At 36.5% G+C, this 23,694-nt stretch overlaps 1 protein-coding gene and 1 pseudogene across 19 annotated transcripts in view; both read left to right on the forward strand.

Annotated features, from left to right (window-relative positions):
• The window catches only part of LOC140529907 (tubulin alpha chain-like), a 50,434-nt pseudogene extending 47,513 nt beyond the window's left edge, over positions 1–2,921 (forward strand).
• Positions 1–23,694, forward strand: part of NRXN1 (neurexin 1) — a 1,424,087-nt gene that overhangs the window by 586,861 nt on the left and 813,532 nt on the right. For all 19 annotated transcript variants that reach the window (XM_072635587.1, XM_072635590.1, XM_072635593.1 and 16 more), the window contains one exon: positions 5,517–5,955. In XM_072635587.1, the coding sequence (XP_072491688.1) occupies positions 5,517–5,955 (439 nt within the window). The remainder of the gene's footprint in view (positions 1–5,516; positions 5,956–23,694) is intronic.

Consider the following 23,694-nt stretch of genomic DNA (forward strand, 5'->3'; position numbering starts at 1 on the left):
GCTGTGTATATAGATAGCAAGCAAAGTGATTTCAGAGGACACTAACTCCTAAGGAAGGGTCAGCCATTAAGAGAGTCCTCTTGGAGGAGCTATCATATGAGCTGAGCCTTCCAGGAGCCTAAAGAGTCTAAAAGATGGAACTGAGGAAAGTGCATTCTGGGAATGGGGTACAGCTTATGGAAAGGCATGGGGAGTGCAGATTTCCTGTGCTGGAAGAGAACCGTAACCTGTCTGCAGTCAACAGCCCTCTCCCAGATTCAAACATTGGAGCCACCGTGGTGAGAGTGAGTGTATCTCAATCCAGGTCATCCAGGCTGGAATGTAGACAGGCAATGCCTGCTGGGAATTATATTGCTTAGAGCATGGTATCCAAACCAATGGTACCATGTCCAGTGACAGGACCTTGAGGGGTGGTGATGAGTCCTTCAATACCTTCTTCAGTAAGACTGTAGCTGGCAAGCACATCTCCAGAGTGGTAGACTTGGAGCCTGTAATAATAGATGAGGTTCTGACTAGCATCTATAAGCAGCTATTCCATCCTGAACAACTGATTTCTGGCAAGGAGGTTGTTGCTAATAACTATGCCCGGGGCCATTATGCTACTGGGAAGGAAATAATTGATCTTGTATTGGAGCACATCTGAAAACTGCTGGACCAATGCACAGGGCTATAGGAATTCCTGATATTTCACAGCTTTGGGGGTGGCACAGGTTCAGGTTTTACCTCTCTGCTGATAGAGAGGCTGTTTGTTGATTATGGTAAGAAGTCCAAGCTGGAGTTTGCGATCTACCCAGCCCATAGGTATCCACAACTGTAGTAGAGCCCTATAACTCCATCCTAACCACTCACACCACACTGGAGCACTTAGACTGCCTTCATGGTGGACAATAAAGCAATCTATGACATCTGCCACCAGAACCTTGACATCGATCACCCAACTTAGACCAAACCTCAACTGACTCATTGGGCAGATTGTTTCCTCCATCACTGCCTCCCTGTGCTTTGATGGTGCCCTCACTGTATACCACAAGGAGTTCCAGACCAACCTGGTGCCTTATCTTTAAATCCACTTCCCCCTTGTCATCTATTTGCCCATTGTCTCTACTGTAAAGGTCTATCATAAACAACTCTCTGTAGCAGAGATCTACAATGCTTTCTTTGACCCTTCCAACCAAAAGTTTGACCCATATCATGGCAAGTATGTGGTCTGTTTCATGCTGTACTGGGGTGAGGTGGTACCCAAGGACATCAATGCTACCATTGCTACAACAAGACCAAGAGAACCATTCAGTTTGTAGACTGGTGTCCCATTGGCTTCAAGGTTGGTATCAATTACCAGCCCCCAGCTGTGGTACCTGGCTAAAGTACAGCAGGCAGCATGCATGCTGAGTAACACAGCAGCCATTGCCAAAGCACATATCCATCTAGATCACAAATTTGACCTTATGTATGCCAAGTGGGCATTTGTGCACTGGTATGTTGGTGAAGGCATGGAGGAAAGAGAATTCTCACAGACTCAGAAAGACTTGACTGCTCTGGAGAAGGATTATGAGGAAGTAGGCACAGACTCTATAGAGGTTGAAGATGAAAGTGAGGAATTCTAGAAGGCATCCAGCACGTAAGTTATCTGCCCCATTCATCTACTGTTATTTTTTATGTTTTTCTTTTCCTACCACCCGAAAACAAAATTTTTTCTTACTTGCAATTTTTTAAAAAAAAGGCGTGGAGAAAGGAGATAGCGTGTCAGGTTTGAGAAATAGACAATAGGTTTGTTTGGTTTAAATACAGGGCAAATGAAGTAGAGTAATATGAAATGGTGGAAAAGGTAGAAGAGAACCAGATGGTGAAGGGAACCAGGTAATACACTCATTATATGGCAATAATATAATCCAGTATTAAGGCCATACCAAAACAAAGAGGTATAAATGACTTTTTGAGATTGAAAAACCATCTGTTTCTAATTGAGACCCTCAGATGGAAGAAGCAAAAAGGATGTCTGCTTCTACTGAATCTTTGTGCTACTGTCTCCATGTTATTTTAACTGAACCATGATCAGTTCACTTTAAATTTCAGCCTTACTTTGGAAAAGTCAGATAATTATGAAATCTGGGTCAGATGCAGTAGTAGTATAAATTGGAGAGCTATCAGCATACTAATGACAGCCTAAGCCTAAATTGCCTTCCTGTCTCCTTGAGTTTCTTCAGTTAGAATACAAGATGAGAGGGAAAAAAAGAGGAATTATCATGCTCAAATAAGACAGCCTTCTAGGAAAGTGTCTGCCCTCTGAGAACTTAGTTCAACCCCTCCTGCTTGTTACTCTAGGAATGATTTAGATGTGTATCAAGGAAACTTTCAAGTGAGAAAATTTCCGAAGTACTAACAGTTCTCAACTCAGTTATTAGTTGTTTCCAAGGTTCATTGTCAACAGTTTGGAAATAGAAATGCATATCCCTTGGGAAAGAGGGTTCTAAGAGGAGAATCAATTCCTAGACTAGACTACAAGAGTCTACTTCGCTCATCACATAGTGAAACAATATCTTAGAAATGGCCTAAATTCTAGGTCCTGTGATCTGTGTGATGGTTTGTGTCTTTCTGTTAAGTGAAGGACTGGCCTTTAGCAAAATTTACAGACAGTCAAAGTTTTTTCTTTGGCACATCCTCCCTTTCCTTTCGGCAGCCCCTTGTAAACTCCCATGGCCTTGTCTTCATGGCTTAAGTGTTCATTGTATTTTCATTACACACTCTAAACCATCTCAGTTTGCCTCCCAACATGTTCAATGGTATCTACCTTTCCTCCCTCCATCCTCCCCCCCAAAATTCTTATTTTCTTAATGCAGCTTGAGGCAGTTGGTCTTAGCAGGTTCTAAAAGGTCTTTTTTACTGTGTTTTATTACAGATCTCATGTACTGGGCTGAGGAGGTTTGTGGCAGGGCAAAAGAATGTCTTCATTTACATATATATATGAGTAATTTCTAAATCTGAAACATTAACTGTATTGCCTAAAAGTCCTAAAGACTACTCTATATATTGGTTTTTCTATGAAAAACTCATGAACATCAATATAATGAATATTATTTAGGTTAAAAATACTTCAACAATCTCTCATTTCATCCATGTGAGTTCACCCTTTACAATATAGATCTCCTTTCCTCTCTGAGTATATGCTTTTTTATCTGGGCAAAAAAAGTATCATCTTGTAGCTAAATCTGTTAATAAGCCCTCCCAAATAAGCTGGGCTGGTCCTAGGACTACAAGAATACAATCAATCAAATGACCCATAATCAAAACATTTCATTTTGGTAGAAATTGCCAGTTAGCAATATTCCGGTTTAACCATTGAAAATTAATCCATTAATAAATAATCATTTATTAAGAGCTTATTATGGCCCAGACACTTTGCTAAGCAACGAGGAGCCTAAGAGAAGGCAAAAAAAAGATTTCCTGCCCTTAAGGAGCTTAGATTCTAATAGGTGAGACCCTATGTACATAAAAATACATATTTAAGACACATATAAAGCAGATGGAAGGTAACCTTAGAGGAAAAGGCTCTAGTGGTCCATAAAAGACCTCTGGCAGAAACTACCAAAGGAGACCAGGGATTTTCAGAAATGGAGCTTAGGAGGAAGAGTTTATTAGATATGTGAAACAGAGAGTACAAAGGCATAGGGATGAGAGAAATGGACTTTCAGGTGAAAAAAACAGCAGGTTGTCCAATATGGGTAGTCTATAGAGTACATGGAGCAACCAGGAGTTTGTGAAAAGCTTTGAATGCCAAACAGGAGTTTGCATTTCATCCTAGAGGTAATGGGAAGCCACTGAAATTTACTGTGAAAGGCTATGACATGGTTTGACTTGCACTTCAGGAAAATAATTTTGGTGGCTATGTGGAGAATGGATTAGAGTGATAGTAAGAAAACTTGGTCCAAATTTGCCACAATGAGGCATTAGAGGACCTTCTTGACAATAGTCTGAAATACCTCAAAGGAATTTGATCTAAAAGTAGCACTAAAGTGAGTTCTCTATAACTTTTTCATGTCCTAGAGAGGTCTTCAGAGAAATGCCCTAAGTAGAATTTTCTGATATCTAAGACTTCCTCTTGAAAGAAAACCTTCCTTTAGCCTAATGAAAGCCCTTATGCTATGACTCATGGTTTGTTTTTGTTTTTTCCAGAAACTGTTCAGTGTTCATGTTTTATTGACTGAAATAATTCATATTATCTATATCCTTGATGATGAGGCTAGAAAGGTTTCCTTCATGGTGAGACAATCAGAAACACTAGTTGCAAACTGAAGTCTCTGCAAGTTTTTACTAGAAGTGGAAAAAGTACTTGACTTACAGTCAGGGGCCTGTGTAGAAAATCTTCTTCCTCCATTTACCCTATGTGAGACACTGGGCAAATAGCTTCCCCTCCCTTCTCTGGTTCCAAATTTCCTCATTTGCAAAATTATGAAATGAAACTAAATTACCTCAAAAGTCCCTTCCAGCTATTTTAAGAAATCTTAGGAACAATGTTGTTCTCAATTTTGCTTAATTATCTTTTGACTTAGTTATAATGAGAGCCTGAGAACAGCTTTGCATAGGACAATAAGTAGGATTGTTTTTTGTGGAGTCCAGAACCCTGAAATGTACCACACTTGCCCAGGGTAAGCTGAGATTTAGTGCCTTAAAAATGGGCAGCATAGAGCAAATTTTGCCTGATATTTGTGTAAATTGAATGTGATGTGGAACACCTGCGACACAGGTTGATTGGATTTACAGGGAACCGTTGTTGATTTGTCTAACATTATTCAAGGAGATATTAATGCAAAAAAATTCCACCTAGTGTTTTGCATCATTGATATCATGTTACAGTGTTTCTTAGAAAATCCAAGCTATTTGCTTCTTCAATATTGCTTCTCTGATGTGATTCTGTTATAAATCTAACATCCTCATTGTACTCAGTAAAGCACCTGTGTTTCAGGGGAAATGATTTTTGTTAGTAACTGACCTTAACGTATTTGGGACCAAAAGATGCAAAAGTTGAACACCTGTTAAGTAAGGAAAAATCTTGGGGAATGGGTGCTTAAAGGAACAAGAAACTTCATGATTAAAAGCAGCAAAATGGAATGTGCAAAAAAGGCTTTTAAACAATAAAATCTGCAATGCCAAATTAAGAACAATAGCCCAAATTATAATCAGATTTGTTCAAATTGTTTGAGTTAACTCCAGGGCCTTATATGTGTGTATTCATGCTATTGGAATTAACTGGATACAATTAGTATTGAATGGGTTGATGCATCAATTTTATAAGCAAGGAAGACAGCGGTATCATACACATTCAGAATGTGTCTAACTCCAGGTCCAAAAGGGTCTAGAATTCTACCAATAGAGAGATTCATTCCTTTAAGGCATTCCTGTCCCTGTAAGCTAATCTAGTTCTCAGAAGGGTTAACTGTACAAATACAGATTTCACTGGCCTAGTGAATTTTAAGGGAAATGCCTGGTGACTCATTCTCATGACTGTCCTTTGCTTGCAGGTTGTATATAAAAATAATGATGTCAGGCTGGAGTTATCTCGGCTTGCCAAACAAGGAGATCCTAAGATGAAGATACATGGAGTAGTTGCATTTAAATGTGAGAATGTCGCAACACTGGATCCGATCACCTTCGAGACACCAGAGTCTTTCATCTCTCTCCCAAAGTGGAATGCCAAGAAAACAGGCTCCATATCATTTGACTTCCGTACCACAGAACCTAATGGGCTTATCCTCTTTAGTCATGGCAAACCAAGACACCAAAAAGATGCCAAAAACCCCCAAATGGTAAAGGTTGACTTCTTTGCTATTGAAATGCTGGATGGCCATCTCTACCTGTTGTTGGATATGGGTTCGGGTACTATCAAAATAAAAGCTTTGCAAAAGAAGGTGAATGATGGAGAATGGTATCATGTGGACTTTCAGAGAGATGGACGGTCAGGTAATTTTCTAACTTTCCATACTTTTGTTGTGTTTTCCCTTCACTAGGAAATAAAACAAGGATATACTGAGGATTCCTTATATTTATAACTTTAGGATAAAAAAATTCCATTAATATTCAGGCTATAATATGATTGAAATAATCAGGAGTTTCTTTGTTATCCTGTTTGGGTACTAAACCCAAAGTACACATTTTCTAAAGCTCACCTTTTTTTTTTTTTTTTTTTTTTTTTTTTTACTGAACATTCCTTTTGCATAATCAGGGATTAAATCTTAGAAGAATATTTATTTCAAACTTTTTTTGCAAAACTGAGAGTTCCTTAATTGCTGATTATTACTTGCATTATTTCATTTTGAAGTAGCCAAAATAGCATCTTGCAAAGAAGATAAAAATAAAATTGCCCAGAGATTGTCATCTCTGTGATACAGCAAACATTTTGACCAAGGTTGGCTTTAGGCATAGGCTGAGTGAGTGGCACATGATTTACAAGGTCCTAAATAGGTGTTACAGTACTCACTGATGTGTGGTTCCATGCTGTTTTCATTTAATTTGATAATTGTAGACTTGCTAAACCAATTAAACAAGAAAATGGCTTCCTTCCCCCACCAAAATAAAATATTTTAAGTTGGTACATTATCAAAGAAGGATTCAGTTAACCAGACAATTGCCAGATCTCCATTTTGTGCCTTTTGGACTTCAGGCAATGAGTAAGTTAGAGTCTAGAAAGACTATGTCTATTTTTTTTAATGAACCAGTTTTTCCACAATAGTCTGTTCTCCTGTTTTTAATACATATTCAAACAATCAAGAATCTATTAAGTTCCTAGTATATGCCAAGCACTGTGCTAGTCTCTGGGGATGCAAATATAAAAACAAAACAAGTCCAGCCATCAAGGACTTTACATTATCCTAGGGTGAATGCAATATGAGTGTGGGTTGACATTGCTAAACAGATGATGCAGGGACTACCTCTTGGATAAAGTAGTGCTTGGGCTGAGTCTTGAAGGGAACTGTGACTTCCAAGAGACAGAGGTGAGGAAGGAGAGTATCAGGTTGAAAGACACATCTAGAAGATAACTAAGTTGGTATACCAATTGTATACCAGTCCACTTGGTTTGCATTGTACAGAAATGGATGATATCTTGGAGATGACTGGAGAACCTCACCCTCCCTCCCCCTCACCCCCCGCCAAAAAAATGTCTCTCCCAACTAACATTGAAGGTTTCTGAAATTTCACACAGATTTGGGGTGGAGGGGGAGGTTTAGGTTCCTTTTCCTCTGGTTCATTTTTAAGACTAAATGTTCCTAGGAGGAGCAGCTCATTGAACTCATTCATAGTAAGGTGTTAATGACTTTGGATTTTAGAGCTCTAATCCACAGTCTTCCAGAAAGGTGTTACAGATCACTGATTAACAAAACAATAGGAAACCAGGTTTCAGGAGGGCTAGAAGAAAAATTGCAAAGACAAGGAAGCCGTAAGACTCAATACAAAACTTTTGTTTTCTCTCAGAGCCCATCTTGACTATTCCACATACCTGGAGAAATGAGCTCAACAAAGTAAAAAATCATAATGCTATGCACTTGGCCAAAAATTGAATTCTGGCAAGTAAGCTCACTGTTCAGTCTATGCTTGAGTACTAGAAGCATTGATCTGAAAATACCCTTAGTTCAAATATTGTCTTCAGGTTTGTGGTCTGGTAAATCTTCAGCATTAGTGAGAAAAATACTTGCCGAGTGAATAACTATCTCAACTACTCATAACAAAACTGTAATTCCTTTTTACATCAAGGGTATTCTTGTGGACACAACTGACTTACAGTAGTAGTTCTCACAAAGCCTCTCAAAATAGAATTACCTCCTTGATTTATATTCACTTTGATGGTATATTATTTAGTAATATACAAGTTAACAACAATCCACCCTTCCTTAAATTTCTCAAATTTTCTCTTGGCTTTAGGGCTGGCTATTTTTTACAATCTTTACTTTCATTTCTTTCATTCCCCACCCTCCCATTACCATATGAATTAAATCACCTTCTTATAAGGGTTGGCCCTATTGAAAAAATATTTTCTTTTTATCCATTGTTTTAAATCCACCATGGAGGGAACTTTCAGAGATGGTAGCTAAACAAGATCTTAGCATATGTAAGAATTTTCCCAGATCAGGTACCTAGTGAGCATGAGGGGTAAAATTTTAACCTAGGTCTTCCTGATTCTGAACGTAACACTTTCTCTATACTTTAAAAGAATTCTGAACAGAAACTTCAAGAAGGAACATTTACATGCAAACAACAGAATATAGAAGCAGAATTTTATATGAAATTGAACTTGCTTTTTCTTTTATTAAGGAAATAATATACAGGCATCTGGGTGGCACAGTGGATGGAGTGCCAGGTCTCAAGTCAGGAATATTTTTATGCTCCAGGATTCAAATGTGACCTCAGACACTTTCTAACTATGTGACCCTGGGCAAGTCGCTAAACTCCAAATGGGGTCTCAAAGAGTCAGACAGAAGTCTGACAACACATTCTACATATTGCTTTTAATACCGTCTTATTTATTTGTGCTTTCCTCTGAACTTCTGCTCTCTTCAATGCATTTTTTAAATGTTTCAGAGACACTTTTTTTCTCTGTGAAATCTGTTGCCAAGCCCACCTCACTTTGCCCCCTTCCGATTAAAAACTGAGACAAATGGGGGATAGTGAGGATTGTAATAAGTAAAGTTAAGCAAAACATCCCTACAGCGTCCATATGCAAAGATATGTGTCTGTGGACCTTGTATTCATGACCTCTTTTTGTGCAGATAGAATAACATACGTCATCGTCACTCAACTGGATGCATGCTTGGTCATTGTATTGATTAGAGCTAAATCTTTCAGTTATTTTGTCTTTACTACGTTACTACACTTGTGTAAAAGATCCTCCTAGTTCTGCTCATTTCATTCTACATCAGTTCATACGATCTAGGATTCCAAGAAATCACCTTTTTTTTTTTTTTTTTTGCTATTTCTTATAGTGAAAAATGTTCCATTATATTCATGTGCCATAATTTTTTCAGCCATTCTCCCACTCTCTAAAAAAGTAATCTAAGGAACCCTGATAAATTCATTTGTTTATTTAATTTCCTCCCCCTTTTAATTCCCACTTCAGGATATCAAATTTTGTTTTGCTTATGATTATGCCCTTCCCATACTATTCTCCCCATAAAGTCTCCAATGCTGCTTTGTTTCCCTATTGATTTTGATATATTTCCATACCAAACAGTGTGTATGTATTCAATATTGCTTTACCTGTTTCAGTTAAGAATGAGGCTCATCTGGTGCCCTCTTTCCTCACTCCTTCTTCTATGTATTATCTTTTATACATTCCAATTGTGACAGATAATACAGTTCTATCCAATTGCTCAAATAAATTTACTTTTTTAGGTTTCTTGGAATTTTTTAGTTTATATTTCAAAGTTTCTACTTCATTTGGATTTTTTCATCAGAAAGTCCTCTATTCCATTAAAGGCATATCCCTCTCCACTCCCCACTCTTAGCAGGATTAGATTCATTTTTGCATTAGAAGTTATTCTTGCTTTTATGGAAGCATAATTTTTAAATCCTTGCAGCTTTTCTAGAAATATTAAGAATTTTAAGCTATATTTTTTAAGCTATATCACTAGCTTAAAACACTTTCTAGATTTTTCCCTTTAGGCAAATGGGAAAAACAAAGGAGAAGACTTTCCTTTGAAAATGATATAAGGAAGATGATCAAATTTAACTCTTATCAGATAAGAACATTTTGTCCCATCACTGGAGTGATTAATGTTATGACCCAGCTAAGGTCCATGTCTGTCCTCTTTTGAAATTCAGAAAGGAACACTGGAGGGCAAGTGACACAAGAAGAAACTGGTCACTATTTTGGAATGTTTCTTGGTTATTTTTTTTTTTAATATATATATATTATGAGCTTTTCCTTTTTCCTTAAATGTTGTCTTAAATTGTGTTAGGGCAGATTCATGTTAGAAGACACAGAAGATTCTGCAGGTTCATGTTAGAAGACTTGAAGATTCTGCCAATTTAGAGATTTTTTTCTCTCTAAGCTAGAAATAATTTGGATTTTATATTGTTTCTGGCAGATTTGAACTTAAATTGCAGAATTTGTATTATGATTATTCTTTTTCTTCAACAGTTGCAAACCTTTTAGAAGATTGCATTCCAAGATTCCATTTTTTTCTAATAGTAAAAACTTCCAGGTCTTCTGTGATTCTGGATCATCATTTGATAGTGCTTAGTGACTTTTTTTTTTTGATACTTGCAATATTATTTGTTGATGTGAATTCTGGATTTTGGATATTATGTTGCTGGGACTATTTCATGTGGTTTTCCTTTTAGTAAATGATTGGTTGATTCTTCCCAATTTTACTTTGACCTTGGTTCTCACTGGTCTGAGTAATTTTCATTTGTCTACATTTTTCTCTATTTAAAATTTTTTTTTCTAATATTTCTTTCTGTTTCATGGAGCCATTGATTTCTGATTAGGCTGGTGTAATTTTCAGAGAGCTTATTTCTTTAATAGGGTTTGCCACTTTCTCTTCTAAGTCATTATTCTCTTTCCTATTCTTTCTTTAAAACTTTTATTTCATTTTTTAATATCACTTAATTTCTTTTAGATATTCATTTAAGCCTTATGGAAAATCCATTTTTCTCCTTTAAGTTTTTACTTGTTTTTGCTATGGAGTTTTGAGTATCTTCATTTGTAAATGGTACCAGTCAATATTTGTTTTTATTTACACATACACATATTTACACATATGTATGTATATGTAGTTGTTTTATATAGCACTATATATGGATATATGTATGGATATATATGTATAGATATGTAGTTGCTTTATTTACACATATTTACATTTTGGCTATCTCCATTCATTAATGGTAGTGGTTAGTATTTTATTTCATTTTCTCCTATCTCCAGCTCTAGTTCTTGAAGTGGGGTTTTGTAACAGTGGCAATCACTTTCCTCTGCTGTAATTCAGTGTTGAGGCTAGCCCTACTTGCTTTCATCCTTGATCCTTTGGGTTCTTACACCAAATTCCAATCTCTAGAATTAGTTTTCCTTGAATTTTGAGATTCATAGTGCTGGAAGTTCAGAGCCCCACCTGGAGTTTCAGGACAGAGTTTTAGGGAACTTGGGAGCCTTAAGCCTAGACCAGGGTAGGGAAGCTGAGGCCTTGAGGCCACATAGTCCTTGAGTGTCGTCTTTTTTTACTGAATTCAAATTTGGTTCTTGCAAGTTCCACAGCCCTAGCCTAGAATGTTTTTTACATGATCATGTTGTCTGAAGGCTGTTGTATCAACTTGGGTGACTCTATACTGGTGGCCACCACTTTGGTTGCTGTAGCACTACCTGATATCCCTTTCCAAGGCTATCAAGATTCTTTCTCGGATGTTCTCTTACTACTCTGGGTCTTTCTCAAGCGAGACTATTACCTTGCTATTTCCAGACACCGAATCTAGCAGGCTACATTTGATCAATCTCTAGTCACTCTGGCATTTCCTTTCCTGGAAGAACCCATTTACCAATTGCCCGTAGGCTTCTGAATGATTTTTTGTGAAGTTATGAAGTGAACATTGTCAGTTGCTATAGTTTTTACTGGATTTCTTGATTGTTATTCAATCTAGTATTATCGTCAGGGTTTGGCTGGAGTAAATATGTGGGACCAGGCAGTCTGCCTCCCATTCAAGCAGACATTTTCTTAGAAAGGTCTACTTTTATATTAAACTTAATTTTAATGCCAGCTGCAGCTAACTCAGGCTCATCTGGGTGTTCTATAATCCCTCTATGTATCATCTAGTTTTATCATTAAATTCCCCTCCAAGTTGCTCCCATCACAGGATCTCTTGATAGATTACTCTATCCCTAGAGATTTCCTTTCCCTATCATTCATCTGTTCTTCATTGTTAATCCATAAAGGAAATTGTATTTATCTTCATTGAAACATCCTCATCTGACCACTAGTGAGAAATATCACCTGAAAGAGTTGTGGAAGAAAGGCCAAGAAATCTGTACAAATCCATCACCTTGATTGCCAGATTCTTCCTGGTCTTGGTATTTCCCATTTGTACTTCTCTTGGTAGCTGATCTGTCTTTCCCTGGGACTCAAAAAACACCCTAAGAGAGAATTACTGCCTAAAGTAGATTTTCTGCCATTTTGCATCATTTGTATTAATGGCATTCCTACAGAAGCTTAGATAATTAAATGGAAGCTCCGAGAAGAATTTGATAGTTTTCTTCTTATAGCATCATACTAATTACTTTAGGGTTGTTGAATCTGAGAGGAAGGAATCCACTTCAAAAGCAATCCTGTACAATATGTCCTTCCTAAGTCTTTCAATTTATTTAATCTATTATATTATTTTTATTATATATTTATAAACATATTATGTTTAATATATTGTATTACATTATAAACACTTGCCAAACCACATGAATTAAGAAGTTGATCACATTTATTCCTTCCTTTCTTCAACCCCAATGTTCTTTGGTTTCATGTGATAATCTATGTGAGGAAGCCAGTTGACCAAAAACTGCCAATAATATACTTTTTGCTATACAGACTAGACTTATAAGTTCCCTAGCTAGTTCTAGGCCAGATATATGCAAAAATATTTAAATATGTTTTCTACAACTAATTACACCCACAAATGTCTGTTTCTAGCCATTTGAATCACTATTGCATAATGGATTAGAGTAGGTATGGATAGATGAGATGTCAAAGTAATATGAGATCCTATTTGGACTATATACATGTCAGTTCATAGGGTTTGGGTCACCGCCCTGGGAATGAATGAGCTGCATTGTAATAGGTGAAGACACTTATCTGCCAAGTGTAGTCAAAAAAAGTTCTCTTTATATTGCTCAAAATTTGCAATAGAGGCAGAGTAAAAGTCTTGAAGATGTTGGTTCAAATTTCCCCTCTGACATTTACTAACTAGGTGACTCTGGGTAAGCTACTTTAACTACTATGTGACTTGGGCATTTTCCTGGGTAGGGCTCACTGTCTCAGTTATCTCATAGAGAACAGCCTGCACTGACCTTAGGATATCATAGGGGCCTTTGAACATGTGCATAACAGCGTCCAAATTCCCTAAAAATAGCGATTTTCCTTATCAAGATGTCACAGGCTATGCCCTTCTAGTCTAGGTGAGCTGGAAGTTTATTTTTTTTAAAGGAAAAGAAGCATATTATATGGGAATATTAGTTAAATTAAAAATACCTAAAATTACCCCTCTAAATTATTATTATGTTGACATGAAGATATTATGTTTAGTAGAGTTTGGGAGGACAAGATGATTTTCATGGTCGTGACTACAAATTAGTGAATCAAAACAGGTATACAAAGAGATGCACATGAATCCACATAAGAACAGACATGATCATTCAGAAAACTAACCTTTGCTTTTTCAAGATATGGAAAAAAATGGTAATATCATTTTGATCTTACATAAAGGAGTCATCTGATTTTAATAGCTGTTACCATTAATATTGTGCATGCCATTTCTAATGGAATTCTGTATTTGCACACGAAGGTGGTTTGGTATAAGGCATCCTTGTAAAAATGAAGGCATGAGAAGATGAATAGTTATGGTAACACTGACTTTGCTTAAATGCTATTTCTGATTTTAAAGCACCAAATTCAAAGAGCAGCTGAAACCAGGAAACACAATTTCGCACTGTAATCCGTCATCTATGGTTTCTGCACCGGTTCCTTTCATAGAAGGCTCATAGTGATATGATTTATTAATATAATGTGAGGAAATTGTATAGATATGCCAGGAGGGCTTAGGGAGGTATGATTTCAGGACTTGCTAACTGAGTCATACAAGATGGGAACCATGTCTGTTTAACGAGATTTGTATGCCCTCTAGCTGAACTAGCTAGAATTTATATATTAAATTAAATTAAATTAAATTAAATATATCTAGGTGAATTTATATATTAAATTAGTCAAATTCTGTAATCATTGAAAGTTTAAGATTTGTTGTTGTTACCCTTGTTTAGTGGATTGCAAGTTCAATATAAATCAACAGAGTGTTGTGATAGTTAAAATACTTGAATGTAATCTTGGGCTGTTTTAATAGAAATATGTTGTCTAGAATATAGAAAATGATAGCCCCACTATACTCCCTGTATGCAGATTAACTTAGAGTATTGTGTTCAGTTTGGGATATCACAAGTTAGGAAAAGATTGTTAAGCCAAAGTGAATCCAGGGGAAGGTGATCAGGGTCATGGAAGGACTTGAGACCATGTCAAATGAAATTGGATTAAAGGAGATAAGAATTTTTATCTTGAAGAAGATGAGATTTTGACAGGAAGATGGTTTTGAAATATTTAAAGAGAAAGATGAATGAGGCATTAGATATACTGTTTGGTGAAGGGGGCACAACTAAAATGGTGGCTTCATGGTGTGGCAAAAAGACTGTGGCGTTTGGAGTCAGAAGCCCCAGAAAGGAATCCTGGCTCACCCATTTATTGCTCTCTCCCTTTAAGATCTTCTGTAAAATGAGAGACTTGGGTTAAATTCTCTATAAGACCTCTCCCCCCCTTTAAATTTATGAACCTGGGTAACAGACGAATGGAAGTTACAGGGTGGCATATTTCAGCTCAATTTATGGAAAACTTTCCCATCAGGCAAAGATTGTGTGGTTTACTTTAAAGAGCACTAAGTTCCTGGTGACAAGAGATTCACAAGTTGAGGAAAGATGAATGCCTGTTGGGAATTCTGTAAAATAAATTTATTCTTCAGTTAGAGGCAAACCAGATGAACTCTGAGCTCCTTTGCAGCCCTAAGAATCTATAACTAAATTACATCTGGTAGGACTGAGCTAGTCAGTGTGTATGTATTAAGCATTTATTGTTTGCCAAGGACAGCGCTAAGCTCTGGAGATGCAAAGATAAAAGAGAAACATTTCATGAACTCAAGCATCTTATCATCTAATGCCAGTGACAATAACTAATCATTCTGTCACATAATGGAAGAAAAGGACACAGAGAATAATGAGATCAGTTAGGGATACTTCAGTTCAGGCTCTCAGGTTTCTCAACTGGACTACTGAGATTCAAACCTGCCTTCCAGCGAGCTGCAAGAATCATCTCCATATAACACAGGTCAGACTTTGTGGAAGAATCTTCAGTGGTTCCATATTGCCTGTAGGATAACATACACACTCCTCAGGTTGGCATAGGAAGCCCTTTAAAATCTGGCTAAAGCCTGCTTTCCTGATTTATTTTACATTCCTTTTCTTCACAACTTTACATTCCTACATAAATTCAGAAATGTACTTGATGTCACCCGAATTTCCTTTTCTGATCCTCTTGTCAAGCTATATTTTATGTTTTTATCTAGTTAGAGGCTATAAGCACCCCTTCCTCCACAGAATGTAAGTTCTTGAGGGCAAATTCTTTCTTTCTTTTTTTAAAATTTCCAGTACCTAACACATTGTTCTGTACTTTAGGTGGAGGATGGGAATGGTGTGAAGGAGGAGAGCTATATAATTTCATCATTGTAGGAAACTCTTTATGACCAATGCTAGCTTTCTAGTCTTAGGAAGTTGCCTTAGGCACTGAGTGATTTACCCAGAGTCACATCACCAGAATATAAGAAAGAGATGGGAATTGGTTTCAGGTTTTCTTGATTCCAAGGCAAACTCTCTATCCACTATGTCTTTCTTGCCTTGCCTATTATAGCAGTTTAATAAATGTTTATTAAATTAAAATTAATTAAATACAGTATCATCCAATGTATAGACTTGGGACTATTCCTCAACTAGGTAGATGTCAGTTGTTTGAATCATGTTGACAATAAGACTGAGATCATGAATTTGATCCTTAGAGGGTGTGGGAGGTGGGAAGGGTATTCAATTTTTGGTCATATACTGAAGCCTTAGCACTAACTATTTCATAAAGAGAACCCAGAGAAAGAACAGGGATGCTTTCAATTCATGTTCACTACTAGAGAAAAAGCTATTGAAATGAGTCAATACTCATTACAGAGTGCTGTAATAGAAAGAGCAAAGAAATGTCAATCAGAGAACAAGGGTTTGTATCCAGATTCTACATCTTATTTTCTCTGTGACCTCACTTCACCTGTCTTGGCTTCAATTTTCTCATCTGTTAAAGGATGAGATTGGATAGGATTGTGCCAAGTTTCTTTCAACTACAAATCCTATGAGTAGTACCATTTTTATATATGAAGGACAACTCTCTTTTAACTGGAACGAGAGAGACCTGACTTTGGGAGAAGGGATTATTCCACTCTTCTGTATCATCAATTTGGAACACAGTACCTGGCATATAAAAGTGCTAAATAAATACACTATCTTCCCACCCCCTCATTTTTCAAGTGAGGAAATTTAGACACAGATGGATCAAGTGGCTTGCCAAAAGCTACACAGGCAGTAAAAAGCAAGCCAGAATTTGAGCCTGTGTTATGACTTCAATTCCAGTGCTCTGCTCTGTGAACATGACTTGACCAAGTTAATCTTTGAGCCCTGCTTTTCTACTATCCTCCCATTCTAGATAAACAAAAGAAATGTTGAGATGCTAAATGACTGTTATAAAATCATAGCAGGTCTACTTGGTTATCTCATCAGCTCCCAGGGGTTTAAATAATATCTCTATGCAGATTATTCCAAAATCTTTTTATCTCTTTCCTGGTCTCAGCTGCTTGATAGACATCTCCACTAGGATAGCCTGTCATTATATCAAGCTCATTATGAACAAAACAAGAACATGATCTTCCCTCCTCGACCTTCCTCTTTCTCCAAAATTCTCTATATCTTTTTGAGGGCTATTTATTATTTACCCATTCACCCAGTTATATAAACTCTGAATCATCCTCAACTGTTTTCACTTCCTCAAATACTAATCAGTCAGCTGCCAAGAAATGTTGCTTCTGTCTCCACAATATCTTCACTATCCCCAACCATATTAACATAGTTCCCATCAGCTCTTTGCAGAACTATTATAAGAGCCTCCAAATTAGTTTTACTACTTACCATTTTTCCTCTTCGGTACGGATGACAAAAGGACGTTCTTACAGTACAGATCCAAATATAGCATTCTGCAATTCAAAAACCAGCAGTGGTTCTTCCCTTGTCTTAAAATAAAAAACAGATTCTTAAATCTGACATTCAGGGCCATCTATGATTTGGACATCTCCTACCTTTCTTTAACACGTTTTGATCCAGTAGAGCCAATGGCCTAATAACTGATTATTTTTTAACATTTAATTTAATTTACTTTTTATTGCATTTGAAGTTCCAAACTCTCTCCCTTCCTACCACCCCACCCTTCAGTTGAGAAGGCCATTATTTGACACAGGTGTGTGTGCGTGTGTTAAACCATACTTCTAATAGGTGGTTCTTAAAATGAACCTTCCATCTTGTGTTTCCATACATTTGCTACATATTTGATATGAATTCTCTTATGATCACTGCCTTTCAGATATGCCAGTCTTCCTTCAAAGTGCTGGATCCTGCTTGCAGTCTTCCCTTTCCTCCTAAGCCTTACTGTTAATACCCTCCCAATTTACTTCATGTTTGTTATCTGTATGTCCCCTTTCAAATCACTCTATGTCTGTGTATCCGTGTGTATTTACATATACATATATACTTATACTTGCATACATGCATATATATATATTCTATATACTATTAGACCTTAAAACTATGCCAAGATTTTGAGATATATGTGTATATATGTGTGTGCATATATATGTATATGCACATCTATATATGTATATGTATGCATATATGTGTGTGATTTATATATACGTATGTATGTGTTATATTTGGAACCCATATATATACATATATAGATACATACATACATTTATAGTTATTTATCTGTGAATATATTGTCCTACACAAGTACACTGTAAGCTCCTTGAGAAGATAATCTGTCTCTAAAATCTAGCATAGTGATCAGTGCATAGTAGGAAATTAATAAGTGATAGTTGAATTTCTATCTTAAACTATGTCCCTTTAACAATAAAATGTAATAATATCAAATAGATGCTATTTATAGAATTGCATTAATAATCTAATGGATCTTAAAGGTGTAAAAAGTAACAAATCTAATCCAAAAACATCTATTAAGCACTTACTATGAATATTCAAGATACTGTACTAGGTGCCACAGAATTTAACATTCTACTGGGCAAGGAGGGGATGGCAGGGCCAGGGATAATACCTACATGGATCTATTAGTTATTACTGAATCTAATTAGATGAAATTCATTTGGGGGTAAATGTAAAATCTGATGTTTGGATACAACAAATCAACTTCATGAATACAAGATGGGGGAGGTGTGGTTAGACAATAATATTTCTTCTGTAAAAGATCTGGCCATTTTAATGGAATGCCATTTCAGTATCAGGCAGCAGTATGTTAAGTGTCAATACAACCTTAGGTTGTGTTAAAAGAAAAAAAATACCTTCTGAAAATAAGGAAATGATTGTTCCAGATTCATCTGGAATATTTTACTCAATTCTGGCAACCATGGTTTAAGAAGGACATTAATAAGCTGGAAAGTGCCAAAAGAAGGCATCTAGGATTTTAAAATGCTTTCAGTTTATGACATAGAAAGAATGTTTGAATCAACCACATATATTTATTCTAGAGAAGAGAATATTCAGAATGGATATTAGAGTTGTGTTTGAGTATTTCAAGGGCTGTCGTGAGGAAAAGGGGCTAGAATTGTTATGTTTGATCCAAGTGTACAGGGCTCAATGGATGAAAATTTCACAGAGGTCAAATTCACTTTTATGACAGGAAAACCTTCACAATAATTTGAGTATCCACCAAATCGAATAAGATGCTCCAAGAGGTGAGAGGTTTCCCCTCCTTAGAGCTCTTCAGGTGTTGACTGGATGCCTGCTTCTCAAATAACTCAGATAACTACTGAGGTCTATTCCAACCCTGAAACTCTATGAGTATGTGAGAATTAAGAAAAATAAAATTCTGACCTCATCAACATGATGGAAAAGACATGTTACAGCAGGGCTACCAGAAGTGATGATGGTTTGGTTATGTAAAATCCAAATATTGTAGAATACAAGAGAGCAGATTCCTTAGACATCTCCCATCTTTGGTTCTACTCTTTTTCTTAACCCCTCAGTAGAAAACAGCTGTCTATATATTTATTAAAGTGTCAGTTGTGTTACTGGGGCAAACTTAATGACAATTGTTTCAAAGTTTTGTTAAGGTCTTTGGCATACTCAATAATAACCTCACTAGAATCTTTATAGCCAACTGCCAGTCATTCTTTGGAAACCATCATTAGTTATTGAAATCAAAGAGAAAACATATTATTCTTGTCAAATTCTGATTGCGTACAGCGGGGTACAACAGATTGTATCAGCAGTGATTCCTGGGCAAGCCTGCATTTAACAGCTAAAAAGCTATTGAGATTTGAATTGAAGTCATAGAGTTCCAGTTTAAGAACTAGAAATTACAGTGGAAAAGGCACATGGCTCTCCCCAGAGCACATAATTAGAGGATTAGAGTAATCACTGTTTCATGTGAACAGCACTTTCTAGCTATCTATTAGTGACTCTGATTTTTTGTATACCATTCATGAATCACCACACTTAGAAATTCTACTGGAATAACCATTAGCTGATTACTTATATTTAGGTTTTGATACGAATTCACTCTCTGACGATAAACACTCCTCCTATATCCCCACTCAGGCAACTGTTGAACACTTTCATGTCATTCTAAAGTCCCTTTTTTGCCTGACACATGACCATAGGCATCTATTTGCAGATGTATTTGCAGTTTAGACTTTTCAAACAACCCAGCAACCTATGAAAATCTGTCAGTCAATAATCATTTATTAAGCATGTACTTGTTGGCATATATTTTTATACTATTAAGCATATATTTATGTACTTATGGGAACCTAGGTGACACAGTGGATAAGGTGCTAGGCTTGTGGTCAGAAGGACATCTTCCTGAGTTCAAATCTAGCCTCAGACACTTACTTATTAGCTGTGTGACTTTGGGCAAGTCACTTGTCCCTGTTTGCCTCATTTCCTCATCTATAAAATGAGCTGGAGAAGGAAATGGCAAATGCCTCCAGTATCTTTGCCAAGAAAGACCCAAATGAGATCACTAAGAGTCAGACACAACTGAATAACAATCATTGTAAGCATGTAGTATGTGCCAGGCACTGGGCTACACACCAGGGATACAAAGAAAAGTAAAGGTTAATGTTTGTCCTCGAGGAGACAACCAGCAAACAAATATTTACAAACAAGAAATACACAAAATTAATTAGAAATAATCAGCAAAGGGAAAGCACTAGAATTAAAGAGAGTTGCATAAGACTTCCTATCAAAGGTCAAATTTTAGGTAGGACTTGAAGGGAACTAGGGAAACCAGGAGGTAGAGCTGGGGAGAGAGAACATTCTGGAAATGAGCAACAGCTAATGCAAATACCTAGAGGCAGGAAATGAAGTGTCTTATTCAAGGAAGAACGAGGAGCTCAGTAGTGGGGTAGAGAGGAGTAAGAGAGGTGTAAGGTATAAGAAGATAGAAATTGGCTGCTCTGTGTACTTGAATAGATCACCAGACACAAATGGGCAAGGTAAGAGAAGAGAGTAGGCATTTATATGTTACCTACTTTGTGCCAAAGGCAGCTAGACAGCTCAATGGGTAGAGTGCTGGGCCTGGAGCCAGGAAGACCTTGGGAAACTCACTCTGTATGCATTAACCTAGGGGAGGAGGAAATAGCACACCACTACAGTATCTTTGCCAAGAAAACCCCATGGACACCATGGTCCACAGAGTCATGAAGAGTTGGACATGATTGAGTGACTGAACACCTCTTTGTCAGGCATTGTACTAAATATTTTTTACAAATATTATTTCATTTGATCCCTACAACAACCCTATGAAGTACATGCTGTTATTATCTTCATTTTACTTTGAGGAAACCAAGGCAGAGGTTAAATGATTTGCCTGGTGTCACACAGCTAGTAAGTATCTGAAACGGGATTTGAACTCAGGTCTTCCTGAGTTCAGGCCAAACACTCTACTTACTGTGCTACTAGCTACCTCAGTGCCTCAGAGCAATCCCCAAATAGCTAACTCAGTGACATCTAGAGCACATATTTGAGTTTGAATCTTCTTTCAAGTGAGGAAAAGTAGAGAAGATAATTTTAGGGTTGTATTTTAACTGAGTTTCAATTGCACAAAAAAAGACTAAGTAATGAAATTCAAAGAAGTTTCTAGCCAACTCTCATGATCTATATGTGTCAGTGATTGATAGATAATATATTCATATGGACAGCTGCATACATACTAAACCCTACATATTGACAATGAGCTGGGCCCAGGACTGAAAAGAGCATGAAAGCAGGATAAAAGGACTTTGGAAAGCGGCAAAGTTCTTTTAATTATTTCAAATTCCCTTTAAACAGAGATCCATAGCTTTGGCATGATTAGATTTGTGAATATTTGGTATGGAATACGTCTTCAAATTGATCATCACTCAAAGGGCTATAGAATGGCCTGGGAAGACTGCAACATTTTATATACACAAGAGAAATGATCTAATAGTTCTCATCAGACAAATATATAACTAGAAATAAAAGATAGGCCAGTTATAAAGGAAGACTAAGGAAAAACCAGTAAAAAGCCAATGGAATCCTCTGAAATCCCCACCCATCGACCCATCATGTTGAGTGGACTTCTTGTGGTTGATATATAGGAAACAGACAAGGGGATCACAGAATTAAAAGATATAGACAGGTCACTCTCTGCATCATCAAAGGAAATACCATATCAGTGAAATTGAAGATCCATAAAAGTATTGAATTATCAAAATATAGATGATTAAAATGTACTGTTTGATATCTGCAACATTTCAGGCATTCATATTTCTGTATTCCTATGTACATGTACCTTTAAAAAAATCTTTTATCCAATGGTTTCACAGAATGTTAGAGCAAGAACTAATCAATTGATCAACCAACTTCTAGTAAGCATTTTCTCTATATACCAGGTACTGTGATAGTAATACAAATACAAAAACAAAACTGTCTCTGCCTTCAGGCAACTTATATTCTACTGGGGAAGATAACATGTACATAAAATATTTAAATACATAAACAGATGTAAGGCAAATTGATGGGGAAACAGGGTAGGCTACCACATGAGCAGGTTTAGAAAGGCTTTATATAATATGTCGTGCTTGAACAGAGCTTGTAATGAAACAAAGGATTCTCAGATGTAAAAGTGAGGTGGGAGTACTTTCCAGGAATGGGGCAAAATCTGGGCAAAGGAATGAGGAGGATAGATGGATAGTTGAGTGTGAGGAATAGCAAATAGGTCATTTTCAGTAGACCACAGGATGCAGAAAAGAGAGATATGAATAAAGTGTTAGGGAAGATAAGTTGAGGCCAACTGTAGTTATGTGACTGCTGCACTAAGACTGAGGATGAATATGTGCATTGGAGATTCCTCTGCATAGAGATGATGATTAAAATCATGAGGACTGATAATGTCACCAAATGAGCAAATATCCATATAAATCTTTTTTTAGATATAGCTTGGACTGGACCCAGTAGAACAACATACATAATGAATAAATTAATAAAAACAACTCTAAAACACTTCAGAACCCAAATTAAATGCATTAACCAATCTTAAAGCCCAAGGATGCTGAAGCATATTTTCTCCTCTCAGTGTAGCCTGGAACTACAAATGGGGAATATTGCATAAGCATTTTGCTTTCCTGTTTTTATTTGTTAACAAGGGATAGTTTTACAATGATAGTGGGAATTTATTAAGTACTATCAGTGGTATAAAAATGCTCAAGCTTTAATAAAAGATTTTTAATAAGAAAAGTTAAAAATAAAAAGGTGATATTGAAGACTGAAGCAGATAAATAAAATCACAGTGTTAGCATTGCAAGCAAAGGTTGCTTATTGTTTACATAAGTTAATTTTGTCATAGCATGATTCCCTAGCACAAATTTTCCTACCACATAAAAACAGTGTTACATAAAGACTATTAATACAGCCAGCTTCTCAGCTATTAAGGACTAATTATCTATTCTATAGATGATCTAGGGCCCTGGATCATCCTAGCTTCTCTCTCTCTCTGTCTCTTTTTTTTTTTTTTTTTTTTTGTCATCCATTCGTTGGTCATATTACTTTTCATCAATGGGGAACTTTTGGGAAAAAAAATCATGGAGGAAACAAAAGTGAAATTTCAATGAATCAGTCAATTCTTATTTATGAACTCTGCTGAAGAGAACGGTGGAAGAGCTGGCTGTAAACACTATGGTACAGTAGAAAAAGCTTTCTTTTTGGAAACAGGAAACTTAGGCTTTAGTCCAAGATTTTCCCAAATGACCTTGGACATGTTATCTAATATTTAATGCCTCATTTTCCTCTTCTACAGAATGGGTTGTGAGGTCTCATCCAAAAATACAACATTTCATACATATAGTTAACTAGTTCCCCATTGAAAAGAAGGAAGGATGCTTCATTATTCTGGGTCTGGAACAAAGACTTACATTTAATGACCAGCTTCTGTCTTTTATTACCATTTTCTTTTTTAATTAATCTAATCATTGTGTATATTGTTCTCTTGATTCTACTTTCTTCTCTTTAAATGAGTTCATGCAGTAAAATCTTTCCATGGTTCTTTAATTTCCTCATTAGTATATATATCTATATAT

Source organism: Notamacropus eugenii, chromosome 1 (assembly GCF_028372415.1).
Source record: "Notamacropus eugenii isolate mMacEug1 chromosome 1, mMacEug1.pri_v2, whole genome shotgun sequence".
Lineage (NCBI taxonomy): Eukaryota > Metazoa > Chordata > Mammalia > Diprotodontia > Macropodidae > Notamacropus > Notamacropus eugenii.